Source organism: Callorhinchus milii, unplaced genomic scaffold, assembly GCF_018977255.1.
Source record: "Callorhinchus milii isolate IMCB2004 unplaced genomic scaffold, IMCB_Cmil_1.0 Scaffold16, whole genome shotgun sequence".
Lineage (NCBI taxonomy): Eukaryota > Metazoa > Chordata > Chondrichthyes > Chimaeriformes > Callorhinchidae > Callorhinchus > Callorhinchus milii.
The window spans coordinates 2,456,205-2,483,667 of NW_024704757.1; the positions used below are offsets into that span (position 1 = coordinate 2,456,205).

At 40.0% G+C, this 27,463-nt stretch overlaps 1 protein-coding gene across 4 annotated transcripts; it reads left to right on the forward strand.

Annotated features, from left to right (window-relative positions):
- Window position 1: 1 nt before the first annotated feature.
- On the forward strand, window positions 2-18,085 carry LOC103188258 (SPRY domain-containing SOCS box protein 3). 4 transcript variants are annotated; one of them, XM_007908185.2, is made up of 8 exons: window positions 1,222-1,240; window positions 6,098-6,168; window positions 9,614-9,762; window positions 11,548-11,725; window positions 12,350-12,537; window positions 14,044-14,146; window positions 15,582-15,707; window positions 17,223-18,085. In XM_007908185.2, exons 2-8 carry the CDS (start codon window positions 6,150-6,152, stop codon window positions 17,570-17,572), a joined length of 1,113 nt encoding a protein of 370 aa, XP_007906376.1. In that variant the 5' UTR covers window positions 1,222-1,240; window positions 6,098-6,149; the 3' UTR covers window positions 17,573-18,085. The 4 variants fall into 4 exon arrangements, with proteins under 4 accessions (XP_007906378.1, XP_042197053.1, XP_042197054.1 ...); XM_007908187.1 differs by lacking the exons at window positions 1,222-1,240; window positions 6,098-6,168 and adding an exon at window positions 2-40; XM_042341119.1 differs by lacking the exons at window positions 1,222-1,240; window positions 6,098-6,168 and adding an exon at window positions 141-198.
- Window positions 18,086-27,463: the final 9,378 nt, after the last annotated feature.

The window sequence follows — 27,463 nt, forward strand, 5'->3', positions numbered from 1 at the left end:
GGCCGGGCCAGGAGGGCGGGGATACACGTTTGGTCGAGAGGTGAGCGTGAGGGGAGACGTGTTGACGGAAAAGGCCCCCCCCCCACCCCGCCGAGCCCGGCACCGGGAGGAGCGACGGCCGCGTGCGTGCGTGGCGCGGGAGCCGCTCCACCCGCCGGTTGCCCCCCCCCCCCCCCGGGCCTCGATTAGACTGCGCAGGTGAGACGCTCGTGGGGAGTTCGCTGCGCGCGTTTGCCTGAGGGATGGACAGCGGATCCGGGCGCGGCCTCAAACTGCAGCGAAGGCCGCTCGGTCACCTCAGAAACGGCTGGGAAGCCGTTTCTGAGGTGACCGAGCGGCCTTCGCTGCAGTTGAGGCCGCGCCCGGATCCGGAGCCTTCCTGAGGCGAGCGGCCTTCGCTGCAGTTTGAGGCCGCGCCCGGATCCGGAGCCTTCCTGAGGGGAAGCCGTTTCTGAGGTGACCCGAGCGGCCTCGCTTGCAGTTTGAGGCCGCGCCCGGAGCCTTCCTGAGGGAGGTCCACCCCGCGGCTGTCCCCCCCACTCCTGTCGGGAGCGCCTTTTTTTTATATATATATATATATATTGTATAAAAAAATAAATTAAATCCACGCGACCAAACGCCCGTCCAGAAGACGGGGGGGGGGGGGGGCGGCGGGCATTTTGACGGTTGTTGCACTCGTAGAGAAAAGCGTTGGGGGGGGCGGGGGAGGGGGGGTGAGGGCGGGGGGGGGTACGCCAGGCAACGGGAAGCTTGACTTACATCATGTAAAGGGAGTAAATGTCCTGACAGATGGGGGTTGTTGTTGTTGTGACTGTTACGGGTGGGGGTGGGGCCGGGGGGGGGGTGGGGGGGGGAGACGAGCAGACAGACAGGAAAGGCATTTATTTGGATGATCCGCTTTGCTCGCAAATTAGGTTGTCAACCACGTATTTTTTTTGGTGGAGGGGCTAAGGCGGACCGTAGTTTTTAATCTGCAATTTGCGAACCCTCCAATCCGAGGATATCTGGGTTTGTCGCTGTCACACACTAATGTGTGTGTGTGTGTGTGTGTATATATATACCCAAAGAACAAGAGTTCTTCCATGCACCTCGTTTTGGGCGTGGATAAACTCTTCAAATGGCATCAGGTTTGTCAAGGTGATCTCTTACCACTTTCCAGTGACGTTCCTTGTCGCTCTGCTCCCTGACTTTACTCGGGTTTTTTTTGGCCACGGGCAAAGGTGACTTGTCTGTTCTTGAGGTGAGCCACTCATCCGTTTGTTTCCTGCTTTTAAAACCCTGTAACCAAGGAATAGGCATGCGAACCTGAATCATTCGGATTTCATTCCAAACACAGTATCTTTTAATTGTCTGTTTTTGAATCCTACTGTCCAAAGTATAATGATAATAATAATCCTTGCATTTGATATAGCGCCTTATCACATCTTCGAGACGTCGCAAAGCGTTTCACAGAATATACTGTGAAGAGAATTGACTATATTTTGTGGGTGAAAAATATAGAGTGGAAGGGAGCACCACCAGATTGGATTGGAAAGTGTGCTGAGGGTTAGATTTTATGTTTTATGTTATTAGTCATGCTCACCGGTTGTAAACACCAGTTAAATGAAGCTTGACCTTTGAAGAATCGGTCTACTGATTGAGATAGATGATTGTCTTACGTTATACGTATGTAGATTTCCAAAAATATGTGTAAATATATAGTACCTGGCTTATGGTTAGTTATAGTTGGTTAGTTATCTGCTATTAAAGCATGATAAATTAGGCTTTAAAGATATTTTGCAGTCCAGAATGTTTGTGGGATTCATGTTGCTGAACTTCGATCTTATTGTAGAGCAATTTGTCAAAAGTTTAAACGGCCTCTTTATTACCTGCTGTTCTGCCTCAATACTGTGCGCGGTTACTCAAACAAAATCCAAGAGATAAATGCAGCTTTAAGAAGAACACAGACATGAACAGGGTTGTTTGTTGATCATAAGTTTATGTACAAAATTGTGGAAAGAAAACTGTTTAGCAACAATTGCAATCCAAATACTTGAATTTAAATTACAATTTGCAAGAATGCAATTTGTTTCTCAAGCACTGCGTCAAAGATATTTAAGCCGCTGTATTTTAGTGATTGCAACCATTTATTTTTAAACTTGAAAAATATCATCCATTTGTATGTTTTGTATAAGGAGAATGGGTCGGTTAGCATGTTGCCCTTTGATTTGTGGAATATGGATTCAGATCCAAAACAGTCTGGTAATAAAACTGGTGTAAAACACAATGTCTGTTTCTCCAGAGGAAGAAAGTTGCTCTATGGTTTCTTAAAATTATAGAAGGGTGCCAATCATCCTATCAAGTCTGAGCTTGAATTTTTCTTCTGTTCATTACCCTTCAATGTTCCTCATTTTCAAGATGATGAGTATTTCATAATTAAGGGTAGAATAACAACGACAAAATTACATTTGTATAGCGCCTTTCATGTTGGGAGGTCGTCCCAAGGCGCTGGACAGACAGAGTTTCGGACCCGAGCTGGGGTTCGGGTCAGGGTGTCAGAAGGCCCGCCCGCCCGCCAATAGTGGGGCGAGCGAGGCAGGGGGCATGAAGCAGGCCGGAGTCCGCTGAGCAGAGGGAGCGAGCATGTTGGTGGGGGTTAGGAGGTTGCAGATTAGGAGGGAGCAAGACCATGGAGAGCTTTGAAGGTGAGGAACAGGATCTTGAATTGTATCCTCTGTGTGATTGGAAGTCAGTGGAGTCGGGCGAGGATGGGGGTGATAGGGTCGCGGAGCCTAGTGCGGGAGAGGACGCGGGCTGCAGAGTTCCAGATGATCTGGCGGGAGGAGTTGGGGAGGGCGACAAGCAATGAGTTTGCAGTGTCAAGCCTCGATGTAATGAAAGCATGTATGAGGGTTTTGGCGGCCTGCGGTGTGAGACAGTGGTGGAGCCGGGCAATGTTGCGGAGGTGGTGGAAAGCAGAGCGGGTTATGGCGCAGATGTGGGGTAGAAAGGATTGTTGAGGGTCNAAAAAGACCCCAAGGTTCCGGACTGGCTTAGCGAGGTGGAGCGTGCAACCATGGATGGTGATGCTGTCAGCGCCTGAGGTGAGGAAATGTTACATGCAGTACAGTATTATGGTTAGGGTGAATTGTTAGCAGAAGAGAGGTAGATTTTTCCTGCTTATTACCTGCCAGTGTGTTTTATTGACTGTAACCTTTTTTGTTTCCATGGAGGACTGACTTTGAGAGCGCATGTTTTTTTAAATGCTTCAATAATTGGGATATTATTTGTTACCCCAGGGTGCTACAGATAGACTTACAGTTTTAACTAATTTAAAAATAAAGGAAATGTGTTTAGCAGTAATAAGCCACATATTGTCATTGGCTCAGTAGGAGCACTCTCACCTCTGATTCAGTAGGTTGTGGCATCATATCCCATGTCGGGACTTGAACTCATATAGACCAAGCTCCATTGCAGTTCTGAATTGTCGGAAGTGTGTCTTTTGGATGAGACATTAAACCGTGCCTGTTTGGGTGGAGGTTAAAAATCCCATGGCACTATTCAAAAATAGAAGAGAGTTCTTCCAGTGTCCTGACCAACAATCCTTCAAATAAAATTGGTCATTCATTTCATGGTTGTTTGTGGGACACTGCGCAGAAGTCTTCCGCCATATTTGCCTACAAATACGGTCATTCCATTTCACAGTAAATCCTGTGAAGCGCTTTGAGACATCCAAAAACAAAACAATAATAAATTGGTCATTTTCAATCCACGACTGTTTGTGGGACACTACTGTGCGCAATTGGCTGCCGCGTTTCACCCACAAATATAAAGTCAATTCACTTTACTGTGAAGTGCTTTGAGACATCGAGAAAATGTGAAAAGCGCAATATCAAATGCAAGGATTATTATTATTATCCTTCTGACGCGATAAGGCACTATGCCAAATGCTCCACTATTAATATTATTATATTAGGGTGCAGATGCTGTTCCAAGTTGTGCATAGTTCCTTATATTCCTCAATATACTAAGTTTACTATACTAATCCAGATCATTTTTTCTGTTTCCTTCCCTGTGGATCAATTAGTTCACTGTAAGGTAAAAATGTAAGATATTAGTTTGCTCTCCAGTTAATAACTTGAAATGGTATAATAATATATTGATGTATCTCAGCATACAGACAGCTGTAGTATAACAATGAAATAAATTAAGCAGGTGCTGAATGGAATTTGACCTTCAATAGTTTTCTAATTCATGCCAGGAAAAGGACATGTTGCAAAAGCAATCTTTATAGTTGATATCCCTTTCCTGTATGAATATCTGGTTGAAGTAGCATAAAAAGGGAAGATCATAAAATTATGCTGAATATCATCCAGCACTGAGAACATTTATTGATGATTAAATTCATGAAGATGCACAAAATACTTTAATCTGTTGACACAGAAGCAGCTGCTTGATTCTGATGTAACAGCATTTTGAATAAAGCCTGAAGGTTTTGTTCTTCTCGGGATTGAAGCTGAAGATTCATTAGACTGGAAAGTGCGGTCCAGCAGAAAGAATGGAGCCTCAAGTCTTTAAGACTCGATGACAGACCCAGTCAGTAGCAGTAATGCTGTTAATGTGACTGCATTGTTACAAAAGCAACTAAATTGGGTTTATTATTTCAGTACCCATCAAAGAGAATAATAATCTTTGATTTTGGTATAGCGCCTTATTGCACCATTGAGACCTCTCAAAGCGCCTTGCAGGATATACTGTCAGTTGAATTGTCGTGGATTGATTGCTTGATTGATTGATTTGAAGGGATATTACCCCCAGAAAGCGATCCATCAATCGACTAAAATCCTTGCCTAAGGTTTTGCCCTGCCCGGGAATCAAATCTGGGACCTCTCGCTTGCGAGAGCTCTAGCCAATATGCTACAGGACTCCACTGGAGCATAAATTAAATAGGATCTAGGACAAGGCTCATGTCTGGTGACTTCAGTCATTTAAAGCATTGATTTAGCTTTGTACCTCTGTATTGCATATCATTTAGCATTTGTTTCCTCACTTTTCTCTTTTCCCCTCTGCTATTTGATCTATCTGATTGTTTCTTATTTTTAGACTTTTTTGCTTCAGTTACTTTAATCATATTCTTTCTTCCCTTCCACCCCTCCTTTATAATTTGTTCTTCTCTCCTGTTCCAAAAGTACTACCTTTTACTGGAATATTGTGTTCATGCAGCCATCAAGTGTGGAGAATGAGAGTTGGCAGATTGTTGAAGTCTCTTGCATAATGCTTTACACGTGTACCCTTTATATGATGGTTATTGTATTGTAATAGGATGGAAAACTTGTCTGATATACTCTTCCCTTGCCTCGGGGTACTTCTGGGTTTCAGAGAGAGGATTTATTTGTTTGGGGATGGGGGCGGGAAGGATAGGTTGGAGTATATAGTACATTTTCTATAGTTATTACCAAGATCGGGTTAATCTGATAATCATACTAGGCGTAGTTGTATCTTTGGGGCTTAGAAGCAACTTGTCAGTTTTCTTTGATTGAACATTGCCCTGTGTCATTTTCACCACTTAACAGTGGTGTGGAAAATTTAATCATTGCTATAATACAGCTTTAGAACCATATTTCCAAATGATAGTATTCAGTACTTGGGTCTCAGAACTGATTTGTGGACCTTTTGCAGTATTGCAGATCATTCTTGTTCCCTATAGCTTCTGTATGTCAGGGTCCCCTTTGTGTACTTGTGCAGCTGCAAATAATTGCCTCACTCCAGCACTCCGATACTGTTTTCTCTTCCCAGTCAATGTGTCATTTCCACATTTTAAAATAACTTGATATATTGGGTGGGGTGCAGTTCAGTTCATGATGGAGTTCATCTTTTGTTTAGACTGAAAGAATCACGCTTGATGGGACAAACATCCTTTTGATGTTTAGGTTTTATGTTCTTTCTTTAATAAGCTGTACTAATCTCTGGCAGCAAATGCTTCTGAAGCACGCAAGTACTTCTTTCTGATAGGTTGACATCTGCTGCTGGATTCAGTAGGGTCTTATCATTCAGTGCCTTCTGGAATATTAACTGTTCACTCATTATTAATGCTGCACACCTATTTTTCATGACTCAGTGAGGAACCTAGAAATTTTCCCTTTTGGGGGGATAACATTGGAAGTACTAGGATGGAACAAGTTGGATCCGGTTAGTATGAATTTGGCTATTATCTTTTTATTGCTGATTATTTCAACCTCCATTGTTTACACCAGTCCTGTACCCACATTTACCAGTTTGTGGATTGAGGTTCACATTGGATATAACTACATGAAATATTTAATCCTTAAAAACAGGTTTCACAGTGAATGAAGGTTAACAAATTTAGTGCAAATAAAACTCATTAATCTTTTTATGCTCTACGAGAAGCAATAGCATGAATTGAATACTTTGAAGTGCGAACAGCTATGATGATACATGCTGATTGGGTTCTGTTGCCGTAGGGCTAATCTATAAGGCTGTTTATATGTTACTTTACAGATGCATTTAGATTAAGGTTAGCCATTGGATTGTGATTGTACTGCGCGATGGTTAAAGTAGAAGATGCGAACATTAAGAAGCCTTTTTGCTTACCATTGTTTTTTTGCAGGAAAGCTATTGACAATGTTGCCTCACTTAAGTTGTGTCGAAAAACATGGAAAGTAGACGACTATTCAGCTTTTGTCATGTTGTTTCATCTATAATAAAACAACCCTTTTTTTAAACTAAGCATAATCAGATGCAGCCTTTTTTGTTTACTGACATGAAAGATACATAATTATAACTAGGGATGAAATCTAAAATTAAATTTAATAAAGGAATATAGGCCATGTATAATAAAACTGCTGCAACATTTATTTGTTCTAACGTCTTTTCTTTTAATTTCCATTCATTATAGGTAATATTATTGACAAAAGTAACAGTTTTTTTTCAACTTTGTAAACAGTTAGTTTTGGTCAACTTAATATCCGAGTGGAATGTGTTTGACATGAAATAGATTTTTCATTGCCATTACATAAATGGTTTACTCACTTACATTAAGTCTTTTAAACAGGAAAAGATTTATAATCTTGAAGTGCTTAAATATTTTAAGGCTGGTAATGCATGTCGAAGGTTTAATCGCGTAACTACTGTATTATGTTGGGAAATCATGAAACATTGTAATATTTATGTAACTTTTATGCATGTATGTGTATATTTCAATTTTTACTTCATCACATCAGCATTCGCACAGTTCTGTAAAATGGGGAAATTAATCGGAATGTGAAAAACTGCAAAATTGAATGATCCATCAGTTTATCTTAAAAGTTTCCCTTTAGAGAAATGATCACAGGATTGAAACCCAATTAATATTGCATCATGTTGCCACTTTCTCACCTTGAAGGAAAAAGATTATTTTCAAATGTTCATTACATATGACAAGATTCAATCAAGCATGACCTGTGCTGATGGGAATGTAGCTATTCAGACCTTCACATTTGTCTGAATAACACTACGGTCTTCGTGCTTTAAATGTTATTGCTTTGTACTGTGTGCTATAAAGAACATAATGGGCTATGGTGGGTGCTGCAGGTTAGAAGAGATCAAAATGAGATTGAAAAGTTGTTTGCCACACGTTCCATTCTGCTTACACTTTTTTAAAAAAAGACATGTACCAAACATTTTACGTGTTTTCAATATACAAGATGGGTAAGATTGGCAATTAATTGGGGAGGGAGGAATGAGTAATATCCATGCATTTGTTTGGCAAGATTTCAGTTCTCTACACTGGGCCTCTTGAGAGAAGCAAGATACAAGGTCAGTGTATTCTGGCTACTGCAGCATTTCAGTCATTTATGCCAATTGATGAACATGGCAGAGATCCATTAATTGAGTATGTCTGATAAATAGTTTTATCGTTACAAACAGAGCTCCTGTCAGGCTGGTTCACACGTATGTCAGAGCCTTTTAAGATACCTGAAAGTCCTTTACTGGTAATAACATTTCTACAAAATGTTAAGCACTTTTCAAATCTTGGAGAAGCTTTCGGAAGGTATAGGCAGATCACCTAGAAACTTCCACGACTGCTGTGACTAAATTGTTCTCTTTGTGGCCATCAATCTCTTTTTCACCATTTAAATACTCTGCCTGTCTATACTCGGACAACACAGATGTATGGTAGCAGTTTGAAGCAATGGCACTGTTCCAACTGCACTGTTCAACTGGAGATGCCACTTTGGAGCATTGTCTACCTTTCCCCTTAATCCCGACTTCCTCTCAGCCACCCCCCACCCCCCCACTTTGTTGCTCAATCTCTCTTACACCCCTCCCCAGGTCTTTCGATGTTTCCAAATGTCACGTCAGTCCAGTTTAAGATAGTCAGCTTGTCTGACTGGACTGATGCAAATCTGTTTTTCCTTTAATCCTCCTATTGCTATCGGAGAGTCTGACAAGTCATGCTTGTGTTCTGATGCCTCATTTCCACTCCTTTGACTGTGAGTCATATTGCTTTCAGCATGGGCGGCGACGTGGCTGCACTCAATGTTTTTTTCCTATATTTATCAATGAATTCCTTTGGGTGTATCCAGGACTATGACCAAACTTGCTAACGAAAAGAGGAAGCTTTGAGAGAGTTCAAGACTCCTGTCCCACATATAACAAGTCATTACTCGTTTTCCCACTTAGGGAAGAGGTTCAGAGCTCCACAATTAATACATGTCAGCTGGTCACAGTCAAGGCAGTTGAAAAGAACACTTCAGTTGGTCTTAGTGGTCTCTTGAGTTAGGGAGGGAGAAAAACAACTTTTTTGAAAATGTGGATTTGGCTTAGCCTCTGCTATCATATGCTGATGTTCACTGGGCTCACGTGTGAGGAAAGGTTGGATAGTAGCTGGCACCTGTGTGGGCAAAAATCAGGCACATGGAAAAGGTGAATTCCTAAAGCTGCCGGGTGTGGATTAGAACCTCAACAATTTCCCCTCAACTCTTTTGCTGCAAAGTTATTCAGATATAATGCTTCCATCATATGTGATGGGTGTGTTCTGTTTAGCTATTAATGTGTAGGTAGCAGAGCTGTAAATCCAAGTGCACAACTTTATTAGAAATAATGCTCCTTTCCATTGCCATAAATACTTGTTAGCTAGAACAAATTCAAGGATAATTTATTACTATTGGATTAAAACAACTGCGCGGAACAACATATTGTTAACTTTATTGATGTGTAGAGGATATGTTTGTGTGGAGTCCCATAGTTTAGTGGTTAGGGGAATTGCCTCACAAGCGAGAGGACCTGGGCAAAACTTTAGGCAAGTTTCCTTACTTCACACGTCTCTGATTACTAAGCAGTAAGTTGGAACCCAGTTGTTAGTTGATTGGTAGATCGCTTCCAAGGGTAATAAACTCTTCCCCCCCCCCCCCCCCAAAAAAAAGTGGTGCTGCTTTCACAGTTACCTCAGACATCACCCCGGCCTTACGTCATTGCAGTGGCTTCACTGCATTTTCTTTATTCTTTTAATGAGGTGTGATTAACAGTCAATACCTTTTTTATTTCAATTGAATATATTCTGTTCTCAAAATTGCTATAAAAATTATTAAGATGTGAAATACCTTGACTAATGAATAAATGCATTATGTTACAGGCGAGATTTTTCTGAGCACCATGTCTCGTCGTACCAGAAATAATCGTGCCTGGCGCTACGTGTACAGTGGAGTTCATAGAGATACTGATGCCCGGGCTCTAGTATTGCCCAATGGGGCCGAAGGTTCTGGCTATGATTCCGACGGGCAGGTAAGTAACCATACAGAGAAAATCATGTCATCGCTAACCTATTTACAAACCCAACGAGCACTCTGCAAAAAGTAGAACAAGGCCTTCAGTCCTAACCTTGTTTCTAAATCACATATCGCTGTTCATTCTTCAATTGCCCTGTGCCCCTCTCTCTGGACATGAAATGCAGAGGAGAGGAAGGGAAAGAACGCATGCATCCCAGACTGAATTAAAGGGATTAATGCTTGTCTGTACTGAACTTGGTACCTCAGGCATAATTGGACTATCTGTAACCAACTATGAACCTACTGTGGTAGGTTCCAAATGATAAGCAATTTCTGCCTCTGGTCCAAGATGGTCAATGAACATTTTAAATGGCATGGGCATTTGTTTAATGCATACCTTTAAAATTCCTCTCCTCATCTATTTAATAACTAGATTTTAAATCCAGTATTGCACCATTCTGTACATCTTAACCTTTATTCTTCTGTGCGTGTGGTTTATGTGATGTGTACTGAAAACCTTGACCGTCGCCAATGGTGGTCTGCTTTTTTGCATTATCCTAAATTGAAAATGTCAAATTGTCCTATTAAAAAAAATAAAGCTACCATACTTTGAAGTTGTTTGGAGAGAGTGAATTAGTTTTTGCAATAGACCCAATAAACAGGTTCTGTAATGAATCAATTTGGTAAAGATCAGAAAATATATCTGTTATCAAGTAATCTTGGGTTGTACTGTGTACTGTATTTTGTGAATCAGCAAATTGGAACTTCTATTGATGTAAGCATTAGTTATAGTTTGTTCCATAGAAATTTACAGCACAGTGGGCCATTCAGCCCATCTGTGCTGGCTCTTTGAAAGACCAAAGTTCAGAAACATTTGGTATGGAAATTAAATAATTACAAGCGCAGTAGTGTGGAACCATTGGGAATTTTCAGAAATAAGAATTTTGATAAATGTGAACAAAATGTAGAAGTTCATACAGTGATTGGCTAAACAAGTGGCATAATGTAATTTATTCTTTAGCTGCTTAGAAATTATCAGATAAAAGTGTGCATTCTTCTTACATTATGGCTGCATCAGAGAGAGATAAGCAATGATTTCCTCTGATAACATCTGCATAACAGCAATGTGAAGTAATGCCTGCACTTTTACTGAGCATTGCTCTAGGTATTGCTAAAAATAGCCATGAAAACCCCTGAAATGTAGAAATAATGCTGGACTTGATTTTATATTTAATGAATATGTCTGCACTTCGGGACAAGTGCATAGAAGTGGCTGCTTGTCCACATCGCAGATACCCAGATGATGGAGGTTGTAAAGACCCAAACTCATCAAAGAGTTACCGCCCAATATCCTTACTCTGCTCGACCTACAAGCTATATGAACAGATGCTAATGGACAGTATAGTGCTAATCACGGAGTGGGCAGCTAACGGTTGACCAAGCCAAATGTGGCATCTGGTTCTCGACACCCAAAAGGTTGGACCACCCTGCTTTAGGATCATCACAAGGACTTTGAAACTAATTCCCACACTATCCCTGTACTGTCTCGCGGGGAATGCACCGCCATCAGTGAGGCTTTGAGATGTTTCAAATATATGATAAGGCGTTATCTTGTCAGGGTATTAATGGACATGGGGCAAGGGCGGCTAACTGGACTTGAGGTACAGATCAATCGTGATCTTATAAAATGATGGAACGGGCTTGAGGTTCTGAATAGCAAACTCCTGTTTCTACGTTATATCAAATGCAAGGATTATTTATTATGTTTCATATTGAATTCTTTGTTTTTAATCTCTTACAGCACAGTGACTCAGATTCTGAACCAGAATTCCGTTATTTGCCACCATCAATCCCAACTGCAGTCCCTGTAACAGGGGAATCCTACTGTGATTGTGTGAGCCAGAGTGACACCCGATACTGTCCCAGTGTGCGCAGCTTCCATCGCATGAAGGACTGTCATTGTGGAGAGGAGGATGAATGTAAGAATGATCAAGATAGATGTTGTTTTATTGAGGGATTTGGCAAGTGCACCCATTAGCCAATAGGACAAATACGTACATAAGGAAGGTGAAATGAGCCAATACAGAAACTCAAGTAACACAGCGTCAGGATTCAACATTCCTTAGATCAAGATACACCCAAAATCAGAGCAGACAAGACACAGTAGGAAATGCGTAAGGTGGAGTGCAATTGTGTCTTTCTGACAATCTAATTTTTCAGGAAACTGAGTTTGTTTGCTTCTGTCATTGTCGGTTGGCACAATTTCTAAAACCAAAGTTTAGTTTGAATTAACAAGAGAGGGAATATGAGGCATCGGGGCTCGTGTAGAGTATAAACCTTGCAAGTACTAGTTATAATAAAGAATAATCCTTGGATTGATATAGCACCTTATCACATCATTGAGACAAAGTGCTTCTCAGAATATATTGTAAAGTGGATTGACTGTGCACTTTGTGGGCAAAATGTTGGATAGAATAGGCCCATTTCTGTCTTGTATTTTCTATGTACCTTTATGAGAGGAGGAGAAGGAAGTGATGAGTAAAGTATGACCATTGGCAGTAATGTCTTGTGTTTTTTTTAAACTAAATTTCCTCTCCACACAGACTTTGACTGGGTGTGGGATGACACTAGTAAGTCCTCTGCCACATTGCTGAGTTTTGAGAACAGAGAGGTCAATTTCCACATGGATTACAGTTGTGGAACAGCTGCTGTCCGAGGCGACAAGGAAATGAGTGAAGGACAACACTTCTGGGAAATTAAAATGACCTCTCCTGTCTATGGGACAGACATGGTAGGTACAATACAGTGTCAGCTCAACATGTAAATAAATAGCATTACTTCTCCTATGATGGTGCTATGATGATTTAATTTTGTACATAGGACATTTTAGGAGAAGTTGCATCCTTGGTTGCGTGCAGTCAATTTGGCTCACATAAGTTTTGGATGGAAAATTTTGTTACTCGGTTTAATCGACTTTCTGTCTGAAACCTGCCTTATATGCGACAGTTATTTTTATTTTGTTCTCAAAGATTCTGGCTCCATTTCCATGTCACTTTAACCTTCACGTTTTAGTTTAAAAAGCCTCCCCACATCGCGTTTTGGGGATTTATCCCATAGTTCTTTTCTATCTGTCACTTACATGAATCTTCAAATTGTAGGATCCTGCTGGCACTGTCATTTCTTATTTTTTCTTTATCCTTTTCCCACCATTTTCCATCTAAAAGGTAAAGCAAGACAGGTCTGTCGTTATGTGTCATCAGTACCATCTTAGTCAAAAGGTTGTGGATTCAAGCCGCATGTCGGTACTTAGAACTCATATAGTCTAAGCTGACTCTCCAATGCAGTGCTATACTAATTAATAATAATCTTGCATTTGATGTAACGCTTCACAGAATATACTGTAAAGTGTAGTGACTTTGTGTTTTGTGGACAAAACGCGGCAAGCAATTGTGCAGAGCCATGTCCCACAAACAGTGCATTGTTGGAGGTGCCGTCCTTCTGATGAGACGTTAAAACAAGTCTGCCTTTTCAGGTGTATAATAAGTATCCCATGGCACTGTTTGAAAAGAGAAAGGAGGTTTCTCCAGGCTTCCTGGACCAGATAATGTTGCTCATACGCAATCACTATACTTCATAGTAAATCCTGTGAAGAGCTTTGAAATGTCTCGGAAGACATGATAACACTCTATATCAAATGCAGAATTATTATATAGTATATTCAAATGATCCTACTGCTGCCGGGAGCTGCATTGAGAGAAGACTTGGTCGGTTGGCTTGCCTACTGCCTCTCTCTTTCTCCCTATGGGGAGTTTCCTCTTCTCACTCCTGAAGAACCCATCCACCTGTAGCCATGTAGCTCTCAGTAGTGTATACTCTATGTAAAGTGTACAAACCCTGACAGTTTCACCCTCTCACTGTAGGTCCACTGTTAAACTATTAAAAGCTGTGTGAAAATGTGAAACTGATGCTTCATTTTCACATCACAGAAAGCTGCAGCTCAGGTTTAACTATATTCTGATACCAACAGCTGAATGTGGAAGTGTCAGTTAAAAATAGCTTGTTCATGATGAGCAAATTGAGTTACACTGAAGCTGATCCCAGCAATTGCTTACATTACCTGGTGTTAATTTAACATTCTCTCATGTCATAGTAATTTCCATGATGAACCTGTACGCTATTGGTGAAGTCCTCCATAGTTGGTTCAGCCAAGAAGGGCATATTTAAATGGATGAGCGTTTCAATTCTGCAAACTGAAAGCTGTTACTAAGAAAGCTCTGTACTTTTTGTCACTGTTTAGATGGTAGGAATCGGAACAACTGATGTCAAACTGGACAAGTATCGTCATACCTTCTGCAGCCTGCTGGGAAAGGATGAAGATAGTTGGGGTCTCTCCTATACAGGTACCATTCTTCAAGAAGCATTCACTCTTGTATATTGGTACCTATTGACAGGACTCTTGTCTGGGTCAGAAGGTTCAAGCCTTGAGCTGCACTCTTGTGAGGTCCTGGTGAGTGAATAGGGAGTGGGGCGGAGAGGCAAAGTGAAATTCTCAGAGATGCAATGATTCAGACAAAATGTTAAACCAAGTTTGCATCTTTAGTTGTACATTAAAGATCTAATAGCACTTCTCAAAGGGAAAATGGAGTTTCTCCCCAGTGTCCTAGCCTACAATCCACCAGATACAATTAGTATTTTTCAGTCTATCTTTCTGCCCTTTCTTCCTTTTTTCTGGTTTCTGCTTTAGGGGATCCTCTGTTTTGAATAAAGCATAAATATCATGAGAAAAGCTTTGTGTAAACAGCTATAAAACATAAGTAGAAAGTTGGCAATAGGAAGAAGAAAACTAGGAATGCAGCCACCAACCGGGAAAGAGAATGACATTCTAGTAATACATTAAATCAGGCAAGATATCTGCGAGCAAGTTTATCAGAGCAATATGTTTTGTGTGGATTATGTGGCATGTTTTCTGTATTGGAGTTTTGCAAAGAAGATATCTTAACTATTCATACAAAACTTGCTGTGTTTGGAGTTGAGTCAGAACTTTACGACTTGCCCAATGTTTTCAAAGCTCCAACATGTATGATGCAATATCGTGCTCTCATGACACATTATTGATGTCTTATCTGTGATTGTGAATCTGGGTAAAACCGAAGAGAGAAAGATTCCATGACTTGAAAGGAACAGATCATGAGCAATTCAAAAGGAATTTCAAGGGGGAAAGAAGGTTACTTTCAATGTAAAGTATTTCTCTACTCAAAGTGCCCGAAAAAATATTTTTTAAGTATCTCTGAAGAGGATTGCAACAAGTATGAGCAGTGTGTGAAAGCTGATCACAGATTCCTTCCCTCCCAGGCTCAGATGAATCATCTGCCTAGATCCTCTTTACACAGCAGGAATCTGCATTCTTTTGCTTCCAGATTCTAATTCTGGTGCTGAAATGTACAGCGTGGCTTGGTATCAGCTGCATTACTGTCTCACTGATACTGAGGCTATGTTGCACTTTCTTAAGCCCAGGATTGGTGTCTTTCTCACTGGATAGCAATATGCTGGTATGTTCCCTTTTAAGTAGTTGTTGTGAAGCTATTGTAAAATAATGAACTATTGTTGAGCCATTACAAATTAGTCTTAAGTTGGCTGAAGAAAATGCACTGTTAATGGTACATTGCTGTACTCAAATTTTAGTGTACACAATATACAGTCACTCCACTTTCCAGTAAATCCTGTGAAACTCTTTGGGTTGTTCTCTCGATGTGAAAGGTGCTATACCAAATGCAGCCTGTGAAGCGCTTTAATATGTCATTTTATTAAGATTTTTAACAGTTTTATTTATTTTAGGTGTACTTCATCACAAAGGTGCCAAGAGCCATTTCTCAACCAGGTTTGGACAAGGTTCCATCATAGGTGTTCACTTGGATACCTGGTACGGTACCCTGACCTTCTTCAAGAACAGGAAATGCATAGGTATGAACCAGTTTATATGGTGGGATATTTATGTTTGAAAATCTCAATTGGATAAAGAGCTGTTCTTCTAATTGACAGAGTGGAGTAGAGACTGACCTGCTATGTTCAAACCAGTTTAAAATTGGAGAAAGTGTAGCCTTGCAAGAATTTGGTCACTCAATCCACGACTCTTTGTGGGACACTGCTGTGCACAATTGGCTACCGCATTTCGGCCATAAAATATATAGTCAATTCACTTTACAGTATATTCTGTGAAGCGCTTTGAGACGTCTCGAAGACGTGGTAAGGCGCTATATCAAATGCAAGGATGATTATTCTTATATGAAATGAAAATTAACCTAAAAGCCAAGACAAGGCATATCAACATCCTGTGATGAATAGAGTCTTAGAAATGGATAGAAGCCTGCAAATGTTCTGGTAGAATGGCCCTGTTTTCAGCAACAAGGCGATGTGTTCGTGACATTGGCTGGTATCCAAAAGGAAGTAGAGTCGAGAGAAGTTGTGTGCACTTTGCCCAAGCAGCCACCAGTACTTTAAGGATACATTAGCACTGAATATTAAATAGCAAAAAGTTAGTTTGCAGGTGCAGCAGCAACTAAGAAGGCGAACGACATGTTAGCGTTCATTGCAAAAGGTTTAGAGTACAAGAGTAGGGAAGTCTTGCTGCAACTGTATAGGGCCCTGGTGAGACCGCACCGAGAGTATTGTGTGCAGTTTTGGTTTCCTTATTTAAAAAAGGACATACTTGCCCGAGAGGGAGTGCAGCGTAGATTCACTAGCGTAGTTCCTGGGATGAGGGGACTGACCTATGAGGATAGGCTGAATAAACTAGGGCTGTATTCTCTAGAGTACAGAAGAATTAGAGCAGATCTTATTGAAACATATCTCCTTAAAGGGCTGATAAAGTAGACACTGAGGGTCTGTTTTCCCGGTAGGAGAATCTATAACCAGGGGTCACAGTCTGAAAATTAAGGGTCAGCCTTTTAGAACAGAGTTGAGGAAACATTTCTTCACTCAGAGGGCAGTGAATTTATGGAATTCACTCCCCCAGAAGGCTGTAGATGCTCAGTCCTTGAACATCTTCAAGGCTGAGACTGATAGATTTTTAAAAAACAGAGGGGATATGGGGATAGAGCAGGTAATTAGAGTTAGGTCAGAAGATCAGCCATGATCTTATCGAATGGCGGGGCAGGCTCGAGGGGCTGAATGGCCTACTCCTGCTCCTAATTCTTATGTTCTTAATGCAAACATTGCAGAAAGTATATTAAAAAAGACGTGTTAATCGTGTCACAATTGGGATTTCACCACTTGAGATTGCTGGACCGTATCATAAATGATTTGTGAGGAACAGTAAAGTTGGCAGATTTTATTTTGAATGGTTTGGCAGTCTCGAGAGCTTTGGTATGCCAGCTCTACAGCAAGCCAGCCTCAAGCATTTTACTGTGCTGCTAAAAGATGACTCTTGATAATAATGGATGTCTGGTCGGTGTTAATGAGTATTTCTTCCTTATAAAGGAGTTGCAGCTACAAAAGTGCAAAATAAGAAGCTCTTCCCAATGGTTTGTTCAACTGCAGCAAGGAGCAGTATGAAAGTGATCCGCTCTTGTTTCTCCCAGACCTCTCTTCAGTACCTTTGCTGCTTGAGACTTCGAGAGCTAATGCCTGATCACACCGATACGCTGGAGGTTCTTCCCCTACCCCCGGGTCTGAAACGCATGTTACGCAATCGCTTGGGTTGGGTGCTCTCCATGAATCATGAAAGCAATAGCAAAGAGGCTGCGTGTGGCTCGTCAGGCAGTGATTCCGACAGCTCCTCCTCGCTAGAGACAGACGCCTGCCAACGAAAGAGATGCCGGCGGACTTAACACTCAAAATATTGTTTTTTTTAAAAAAAGGCAAAGATTGTAACTGCAGAAGTTACAACTATAGTTCCTTTGGACATGGACCAGTGCTGCTACTTTGAGCCAAATGCAAGATGATCAAAGCTCTCAACTTCTACATTTTACCGAACTATTGGGGAATAATTTGCCTATGAACTGGGGGATGAGCGATAGTGCTTGCTGTCTGGCAGCAGAAGATTTCTTTTGACTATTGTACCTGTGTACATAAATGATTTTTATTGAAAGGGTATCATACATTTAGGCTTCTTGTAGGTAATTTAGTGCTTTCATCTGAAAATATTAAATATTCAACTCATTCAAAATATTTACCGCATGTTTTTTTACTAAAGGTTTGTAATATCGTTTTTTGTTAGAGGTGCAATTAATGCAGGCAATTGAAACCTATACCAATGTTCCTTTGTCAATTAAATTTCAAGAATGTTTAATGTTACATGACTTTTTTAAGGAATAAAGTAAAATTCAATCTGGGCATAAATCTAATGAATGTTGGGTGTGCAGTTACTCTCTGGATTAAAGAACTTTAAATCTAACCTCTATTAAAAAATGATAAATGGAATGTCAAAGAGCTAAAATCAATCTTTCCTGTTAACCGTAGGTTTTAGCCAATTGATAACTTGATAAAGGTGTCCAGGCCAACAACTCTTTCCCCCCCCCCCCCCCCCCACACCCCCGATAAAATTGGTCACTCCCTTCATGGCTGTTTGTGGAGTATTGTGCATAAATTCGCTGCTTCGTTTGCCTATAAAGTCACTGCAATTCACAGTAAAATTCCATAAAGTGCTTTGAGACGTCTCAATGAAGTGATAAGGTGCTATATCAAACGCAAGTATTATTAATAATTAATATAGTGTATTCAATGTACTAGAGACCACATCTAGCTGTTAAGAAGCTGTAAGATTGAGGTTACCACCTCAAAATGTTCACCAAAACTACAGTTGTTGTGGAAACCCACTTCATAGCCTACCCACAATTCTTACAAGGAAATCCATATTTGTAATAGCTTTTTTTTCTGACAGTAACATAATAGATGTGAACAAAATCTAATGTGACTAATCTAATTTTTAAAAAAAAATCCTTTATAGGAAAACACATTAGCTGGACAAAAGAAGGGCAGGGTAGAAAAAGCACCAGTGTAGGGTATCCTTACCACATTCTTGATAAGTCCTTGAGCAACAGAATTCTTTATGGTTTTCCAAGTGTACTGATCTTTGTCACATATTTTGTTAATTATTGCTGTTGATTGAAAACAATGCTGGGCCATATGCTGACTGTGGAATCATTGTGGTGGATGTTGGCCGGCAGTAACATTCCTATGGGTTTGATCTTTGATTTTAAAAACTTCACTCTCAATCAAACTACATGCTGTCTTAATCTACTTTTCAATGCATCTTAGCACATAAGGTTGGAATTGTTGCCAGAGACACTAATACTGAATCTCTCAAATATTTGAGATCATTATTGTCCTGCATTCTATCTGTCTAAACCTTGTATACTGGAAGAAATCAGATTTTATTCAGGAAGAATAGTGATTAAATATAGCAATAAGACTTCACATTAGAAATGGCATTTGAAGTTGTATTGATTTTTTTCAAATGTATTCAACTTTGGCCTTATCTATCTTCTATTTATCTGTCTTCTGTCTATACTAATAAAATAATGTCTGTCTGTGTGTCAGCCAAAATCTCAACAACCGATTGACTTAGAGACATAATAATCCTTGCATTTGATATAGCGCTTTTCATGTTGGGAGGACATCCCAAAGCACTTCACAGAACACACTGTAAAGTGAATTGACTGTATATATTTGTGGGTGAACGCGGCAGCCAATTGCGCACAGCAATGTCCCACAAACAGTCGTAGATTGAAAATGACCAATTTATTATTGTTTTTTGTTTTGGAGGGATTATTATTAGGCTCTGTGTGGAGTAAGGAAACTTGCCCAAGGTTTCGCCCTCTGCCTGGAATTGAACTCAGGTCTCTCACTTGCAAAGCGAGTGCTCTAACCACTGAGCTACAGGACTCCACATGATTTGTCATCGGAAAGGCCTTGCATTTGGGAGTGTCATGGACATATTCTTTTCAGGCATCTCCTATCGTTGATGAGTTATGCCCTAAACAAGACCCATCACACGTGTGTGGGCAGTTTTACATTTTGCGCTGCAGTTACACCTGGTGACCGCACCAACACCCAGTGGCGCTGTGGCATCATGTGTCACAGAATATCGAGCACTCAGACGAAGCCAAGTGACGGCAATAAGTTAAAGATACCTAAGTGAACATCAAGCCTTTCAAGTACAAATAAAAATGCCAGACGAAAGAAAACCGATTAAATGGAACAGAAAAACAAAGAACAGCACGGCTGCATTGCAATAACTCGAGGACCTGCCGCATTACACAATAAACCCCTTCGGTCAATAGCTTTGATACGATCTCCGATCATTCATGAGCTCTGACCCTTTGATAGGATCTTCTATCTTTCATTATCTATGACCCAAACCAGCTCATCGCATATGTTTGACAAGTTTTGCTTGAGGTGTACGCACAGTGTTCATGGCATGTTAAATGGTTTGTAAGTGGTCTCACTGAATCTACATTCAGATTGGATCCTTTGGTTGCAAGCAAAGCTCCAACAGGTACAGTTAGTGTAATGTATGTAGTCACACAGTCGTGGTTGCCAATTTATAATAATCCTTACATGTTAGAGCGCCTTTTATGTCAGGAGGAAGTGTACAGTGGTGGAATTGTAAAACTATAACCCTCTTTGGGAGCATTTTTTGCCTTCTGACCGTGCCTTCAGCTCCCTTCTCAACTCTCTGCCCCTCCTCGCCCCCTCCCTCCCCCTGACCATTTCCCCCCTGCTCCGGTCCTGACCCAACTGTCCAGCGCTTTGGGACGTCCTCCCGACGTGAAAGGCGCTCTATAAATGGAATCTTTTTGTTGTTGTTCTGGTTTCAGTTCTCAAGCAAGTGGAAATAAGTGAAACCTGGAAACTTTAATCACATCAAAACTTCTGTGTTATTTCCTTGTGTCCTGTTCTGTCTTTCCCTTGCCCCCATCTCAAGACATTCCTCTTTGACTGCGCCTTCAATCACCCTCCTACCCCTACCCTGCCTGCCCTCCACCCTCCTGATCCCAATCCCGTGCTCGGGACCAAAACCGGGTCCAGTGCCTTGGGGCGTCCTCCCGATATGATACAAATGTAATTTGTTGTTGTTGTCATCTGCTCCTCATTTGATATAGTGAGGAGGATTGAGCTTTGAACTTAGTTTTAATTCAACTGCATCTTTTTAATTTCAGTTCGATTTTTGCTGCTGCCATGTGAAATCCAATTTCCCTCCTAAAGCTTTATTCTAAAAGGTAAAATAAGCGCAGGGGGATCAAACATTCCTTCAACACAGATTCACAACACTGTCGATCTCTAACGGCATTAGAAACGCATTCCATCTGTTGTGCAAAACATAATACAGTAGATTTGAGGAATGCCTCTGGGAATTGTTTGTACACCAGGAAAATGAATTACAATTTTGGGGCTGTTTTATTTTGGGGGATTTTGCCATCTGTATCTAAACGGGTAAAACGTTTCAAATCTAGAGTTTTGCATTCAAGCAGTATGTAGAGGAAATAAGATTTTACTGTCATCTATAAAGTGGTACTGATGTTATCCTAAATATAAGCATAGGCAGTGGATGATGTGTAATTTGTTCTGGTCAGCTGGCGGTCTGACACGAGTATTCAAACCAGACAGAGTTCCACATATGCATGACACGTGCAATGGAAATTCCCGTGCATTGGAATGGAATGGGCCGGGGAGAGGTGCTTACCTAATTCCGTAGAGTATTAGGCACAGGTTGTCGAGATCCATGGCTGGGGGGGGGGGCAAAGTGTGCGTTGGGGTATTGTGGAATTCAACCAGCTGTTATACTACAGAAAGTTCCTATTAACTCCCGTGTCCTCTTTTAACACTTTACTATTTTATTTGATTACATCTACTCATACAAAGATACAGATAATACAATCGGTATTTATCACATATTTATCACAAACAGTAAACTTGTTCCCAGATCTACAGTGGCCCAGCGTTAGCTGCGTGACCACCTACCCTCACAAACATCACAGCAACACGGTTTTCAGAATTGCAGTAGAGCTTTGCAAAGTTAACTTGTGTATTCAGTATAAGAAGGTAGTGATTGTATGTTTTCAAAATCAACTCTGGAACATTGTTGACATGATGATAGATACCCAACCGCTCTGATCAAATGATCAGATGATGGACAACTGATGTTTGGTGATGGGTTAGTTAGTCTCTATGGCACGCTGATTTTAGCTGATGAAGCAGAGATTCTTCAGCAAGCTGTCTGCAGTTTCCATCTCTAGTTTGCTTGAAAAGTCTTCCACTTGATTTATAATGTCACATTTTGTCTTGTAATGTCTTGTACATTTTCACATTCCTCATTTAATGCTTAAATATAAACATCATGTCATCGCAACTGAAGTAATACTTCAGGCAATCTGACCAATCCGCCTTTCTTCCTCCAGGTTAGTGTTCCTGTTAAAACCCACCTGTCCTGTAGTGTACCGTACCAAGCCCAATTTAGCTTTATCTCTGTAAGATGATCTGTATCAAGGCCCAGTCAATGTAGGCAAATCTCTCCCTGTGTATCTGGGAACGATTATTAACGTCAATCATCAATCCCTGGGAGTAAGAACCTGTTTAGAGGATAAATAAGGACTACAGATATTTAGGGAGGGGGTGAGCAGGAAAATACTCATGTTCATTCTTGAACAGGAGTATTTTCCTGCTGAAATTGTGCTGTATGAGATCTCTGGTGTATGGCAGATAGTGAAAAATTCTTGTAATGATCTTCTGAGGTCAAAATACTCTGGAAAAATGGCCCAGTCAAAGGAAGGTATTTTTCAAACCCAAACCTAAGTGAAGTCAGAGACGCATCAAGTTTAGAAACTATGTTCGACTCTATATTTGCAGTATAAAATGTCACTGTCTTTCCCATATATCCTGTGAAGTGCTTTGAGATGTCCTCCCAATGTGAAAAGTGCTATATCTAAGGTAAATATTATTATTACTACTATTATACTGGTAGTAGATTTGCTTTCTGGGACCTTGTATCATCCTCTTTGATACTGGTTGACCCTTAGTGTTTGCAAGTGGTCCCTCCTGTTTTGAAGGCTGGAGCTGTTACTGATAGGGTCTCACTGGTTATTTCTCCCCAACTTAATCCCCTTTTGCCCCGTTTGTGCTGTGGGGTACTATGTTAGCTACATTATTTGAGCAGAAGATCCATAATGAAGCTGGCATAATGTGGAAGATATTGCTCAATAGATCTTTTTTTATGTCTCAAAATTCTTGTTCCATTTTGAGAAGCTATGTGATAGTGAGTATGTGAAATGTGGTACTTCATTCATGATGTATGAGTGTGATTTTTGTGATTCATTATTTTATACTTTGATGAAAATGTCTTAGATTAAAAAAACAACTAATTTGCAATGCCATTGTTGAGAGAAATGACCCCACTGCTGGTTTCCAATAATGTGTAATGATTATGAGGAGAAGACTTGGCATTTTTTGTGATCTTTGACTTATCAAATACCTCAAGGGTTAAAGTATCAATTTGCCTATAGTGCCAATGTCATGTAAATCAGGTAACTATAATATAGAGTTTGTGTAACTTATTATTCTCCTCCTTCCTTGTAATAACGCATTGTTTAATGTTTCTCTGATGTAAAAATTGCTAATACTACTCNAAAAAAAGTTTTAACTTCTCAATTAGTCAGATTACCATCCGTCATAATAAGCAAGTACAACATCAAAATGAATACAGATATAATGCTGATTATTAATTCAATGTTAAATCAAATAAGGTACATAATGGATAAATAGCAATCAAACTCCAGTTGAATACAATGCAAGATACAGTACACTATGTATACATTCTATCAATAAGGTGTTATTCAGAACACTATTCATGTAACCTACATCCATAGTTTCATCAATATCTAAAATAAAAAGTAGCATTCCTTCATCAATGTTAATAAGATAAAGAATAATGATCTGAAACCATTTTGCTCTCAATACTATGACCTCTACCATCTGTGCAATATAAGCACTGTGTAACAATTCCAAGGCTTCTTTCACAGTTACAAAAGTTGTTCACTCTCTTCATAAGTAAACTTTCTTAATAACTAAACATGCTGCCACGTAACTGACACTCAGATCTCAAATATTTTGTGCACTGATTTCTCATGGCACCATCCCTTAATTAAACTCCGAAACACGCCTATTTCAGAGTAATGTTAAATTAAGAGACTTAACATTTCTTTATTCAATAATTGTACCGACTTAAAATATTCTATTTAGGGAGTTATCATCACTAAAACTGAGTAATGGACTGTTTGGAACCTAACAGTGCTGTAAGTTTTACACGTCCATGTTCCTCCAGTTGTAGACCTATTACCAAATGGATTTAAATTCACACAGCTTTCCTCTCCCCACCACCCTTTCAGGGCGTTGTGATTTGCTTCACAGCATTTTGCTGTTTTTAGTGTGTTCCGCTTTCTCGCATTGCTTTTTCCTTTAGTTTTTACTCTATGGGGCTCAGAGAAAATCTCACTGGGGTGGCTGATAAGCCACCATTTGCTGTACCAAATCAACTCCGCTTTGTTTAAATACTTGTTTAACACTGTTTAACACTTTATCAAAATTTTTGTTAAAACCTCTTGTGAAAAGTATAGTGCTGTTACCCTCACCATTAATGAACCAGTCAGCCTTATTATCTTAACTCTTTCTGCTTCAATATAATCACACAGGCCTCGACCCATAAACTCTATAGTGTTTTGAAATACAAAGTCATTACTTCTTAACATTCAGCAGTAACATAGAAAGAGAAGTGAGAAATGGAACCTCTTTGACTGAACCACAGTAGGAAGTTAGTGCTTTAAGAATTGATAGGTTCAACAGTTCTACAAAGACATCATAACACTGAATAATACTACATTTTTTTTCACATATGTGCAACTCCAAATACATATACATAACATGCAAACAGATGTTGTACTTCTCGTCTTAAAGCTGCCAGGATCCTTCTTAAACAGCTCAGTTCTGTTAGCATCTGAATGTATGAAAGTTCGGTCAACAAGATTTGAGTAAATTTCTAAACTACAGCATCAGCTCATGTCTGATCAGCCAAAATCACCCATGCAGGGATGAGTCCTAATATGAATATAGGAGACTTAGTACAGAGGTTAGATTTGTCTGTCATTATACTCCGATCGTAAAATGGCTGAGTTCAGAAGTAAAAGATACTGTTGAAGCAAAGAGTATAATTGGGAGCAGAATGCAATGCTACAATTAATTACAGTAATATTAATTATCCTTGGCTGACCTCAAGGGCTTCAGACAGCACTTCATCTACTACAGTACTTATAATTAGGTATCTACATCTATCCATCCAAAAATAACACAATATAGCATAATAATTGAAAACAATACAACTGGGTTTCCAAACTCCAATGACACAGCAATTTGCTGTGATCATGAACTTAAGGATTACAAGTAGGTACACTGCAAATCTATATAGATTTTGTGATCTATGTAGGAAGATAACCATGTTTCCAGTTCTATGCCTTGTATGACATCAAGATTAAAAAAAATACAGCCTCTTTGATCAAATGATGGATTAGTTGATGATAGAAATAGTTTATCCCTCTGTAGTGAGTTTGATTCAGTGTTCTGAAGTGCGGTTTTAGCAAGCGATTCATCATTTCTCTGGTTCATTTGAAACATTCTTCATGTATCACGATTTTTCCTTTTTCTGTCTTTTCATTTGACCTTATTATTAACTTTTAACATTCTCAAGCTCTTAAAGCATAATCATGCTTAAACTCAAAACATCTTTTGATCGCAACTGAAGCCTTACCTCAGGCAATCTGACTAATCAGTATTTCTTCCATCGGGTTTGGATTTGTATTAAAACTGTGCAAATACGTCCTTACATGTTGCTGTCCAAACCAGGGTTTGACAATTTGCACTTGCTACAATATATAAAATAATATGAGAATAGCTGCCTCGGTGACTTATTTTAAGTAAGTGTCAGATACCGTTTGCTCACAAGATCAAGAGGAATTGATTTGTCTCATGTCATGCTCTCCTGGTGTGAAGTTCAGTTCAAGTACCAACCAGCAGCATAGTACCGCTATCAAGTAGAGAGGTTAATCCTCCATGCCTTGAGGGTAGGACTAGTCTGCCTTTTCCTACAAGTAGCAGTCATTAGCTGCTCTGGAAAGATTCTATCCAAAGGTTGCTACCTGTTGGAGTGGATGTAACTGCAGTGGTTCAAATACATAAGCATTTGAGAGATTTGTGTATTTCAAATGTACAGAATTTTCTCTTTCAGCAAAACTGCAGGCTGACAACACAGCAAATTTGGCATCTGTTTAATCATTTGCTACATTTGTTTTTATTTATTGAGAAAAGGCCATCCAGTAATGAGACTTAATTTCCTGTATATTTTAGCCAGGAATAGGAAGAGCTTTTGGCACTCACAGTTTAACTGCTGTAGCAAAATAGTATAAAATAATACAATTAAGCTTTGATGTGTTGGCAACGGAAACATGATGTAGTCTTGTTTGTGCTTTAGAGTGGTGAAGAGTGGATTTGCACTTGCATTTCCCCGCACAGCATGTTAATACTATTAGCCAGTTCACTGGAGAGAGGTTTAAAAGAAATCAAAGGTTGAATTGACCTGTGCAACTCTATGCAGCAAAGCACAGATAGCCTGTCAATTCTCTTGTATTGGTAACTTATAGTCATCAGCGATGCTGGAGGTTTCGCATTAATTCCAAATCTGAGTAGGTAGCAGCACAAAGGAGAAAACAATTTAGTAAACTTGTGCTTCTGTTGTGGGTTCAATCTCCAATGATCCTAACATTTAATAATAATCCTTGCATTTGATATAGCGCCTTATCGTGTCTTTGAGACGTCTCAAAGCGCTTCACAGGATATACTGTAAAGTGAATTGACTGTATATTTTGTGGGCGAAATCGGCAGCCGATTGTGCACAGCAGCGTCCCCACAAACAGTCATACAAAACATATGATGAGGTATCTCCAATTGCGTTTCAATTTAGTGTTCAATCAACCAGACTGTTTTGCTTTTGGTTAGGTTGTTATTTTTCCCTTTTACCCGCTTCACACACACACACCCCACACACACACATATATATATACACATTCACACACACATACACGTCCTAAAACACAGGCAGACAGGCAGGCAGCCAAACAATCACTTTGCTGATATGACTACCACTAGCTGCCAGAAAGTGTATAAAAATGGGCCAAGAGTGGACATTCCCTTTGATTTCTCTCACTTTGTGTGAAGTGTCTGGCTTTTATTGCCCATCACCCTTGATAGATTCTCTGTGATTAATAATGCTGCTTGTGAAGAAATTCTAGTCACAAACCCCCACAGTACACCAATCCAGCACCATTTCTTTAGGCAAATGATCTGCTGGTGATTAATATTCAAGTTACATTGGGTAAGAATAGAGAACTTGTGCATCATTGTTGTTGAGGAACTATTCATGTTTCAAAATGGTTAAATCTGTAAATTTTATTCTTGCTTCAAGAAACTCATTATTTTTGTATGTGAGGGGACTGATTGGCAAAAGAATCAGAAGGGAGTTCTCAGAGGGAATGCACTGCCTGAAAGGGTGGTGGATGCAGATATAATAATAACTTTCAAAACAGAATTGGATATATATTTGAAAAGGAAACAATTTCAAGTTTATGGGGAAAGAGTGGGAGGAGTGGGACTAATTGGATAGCTCCTTCAATGAGCCA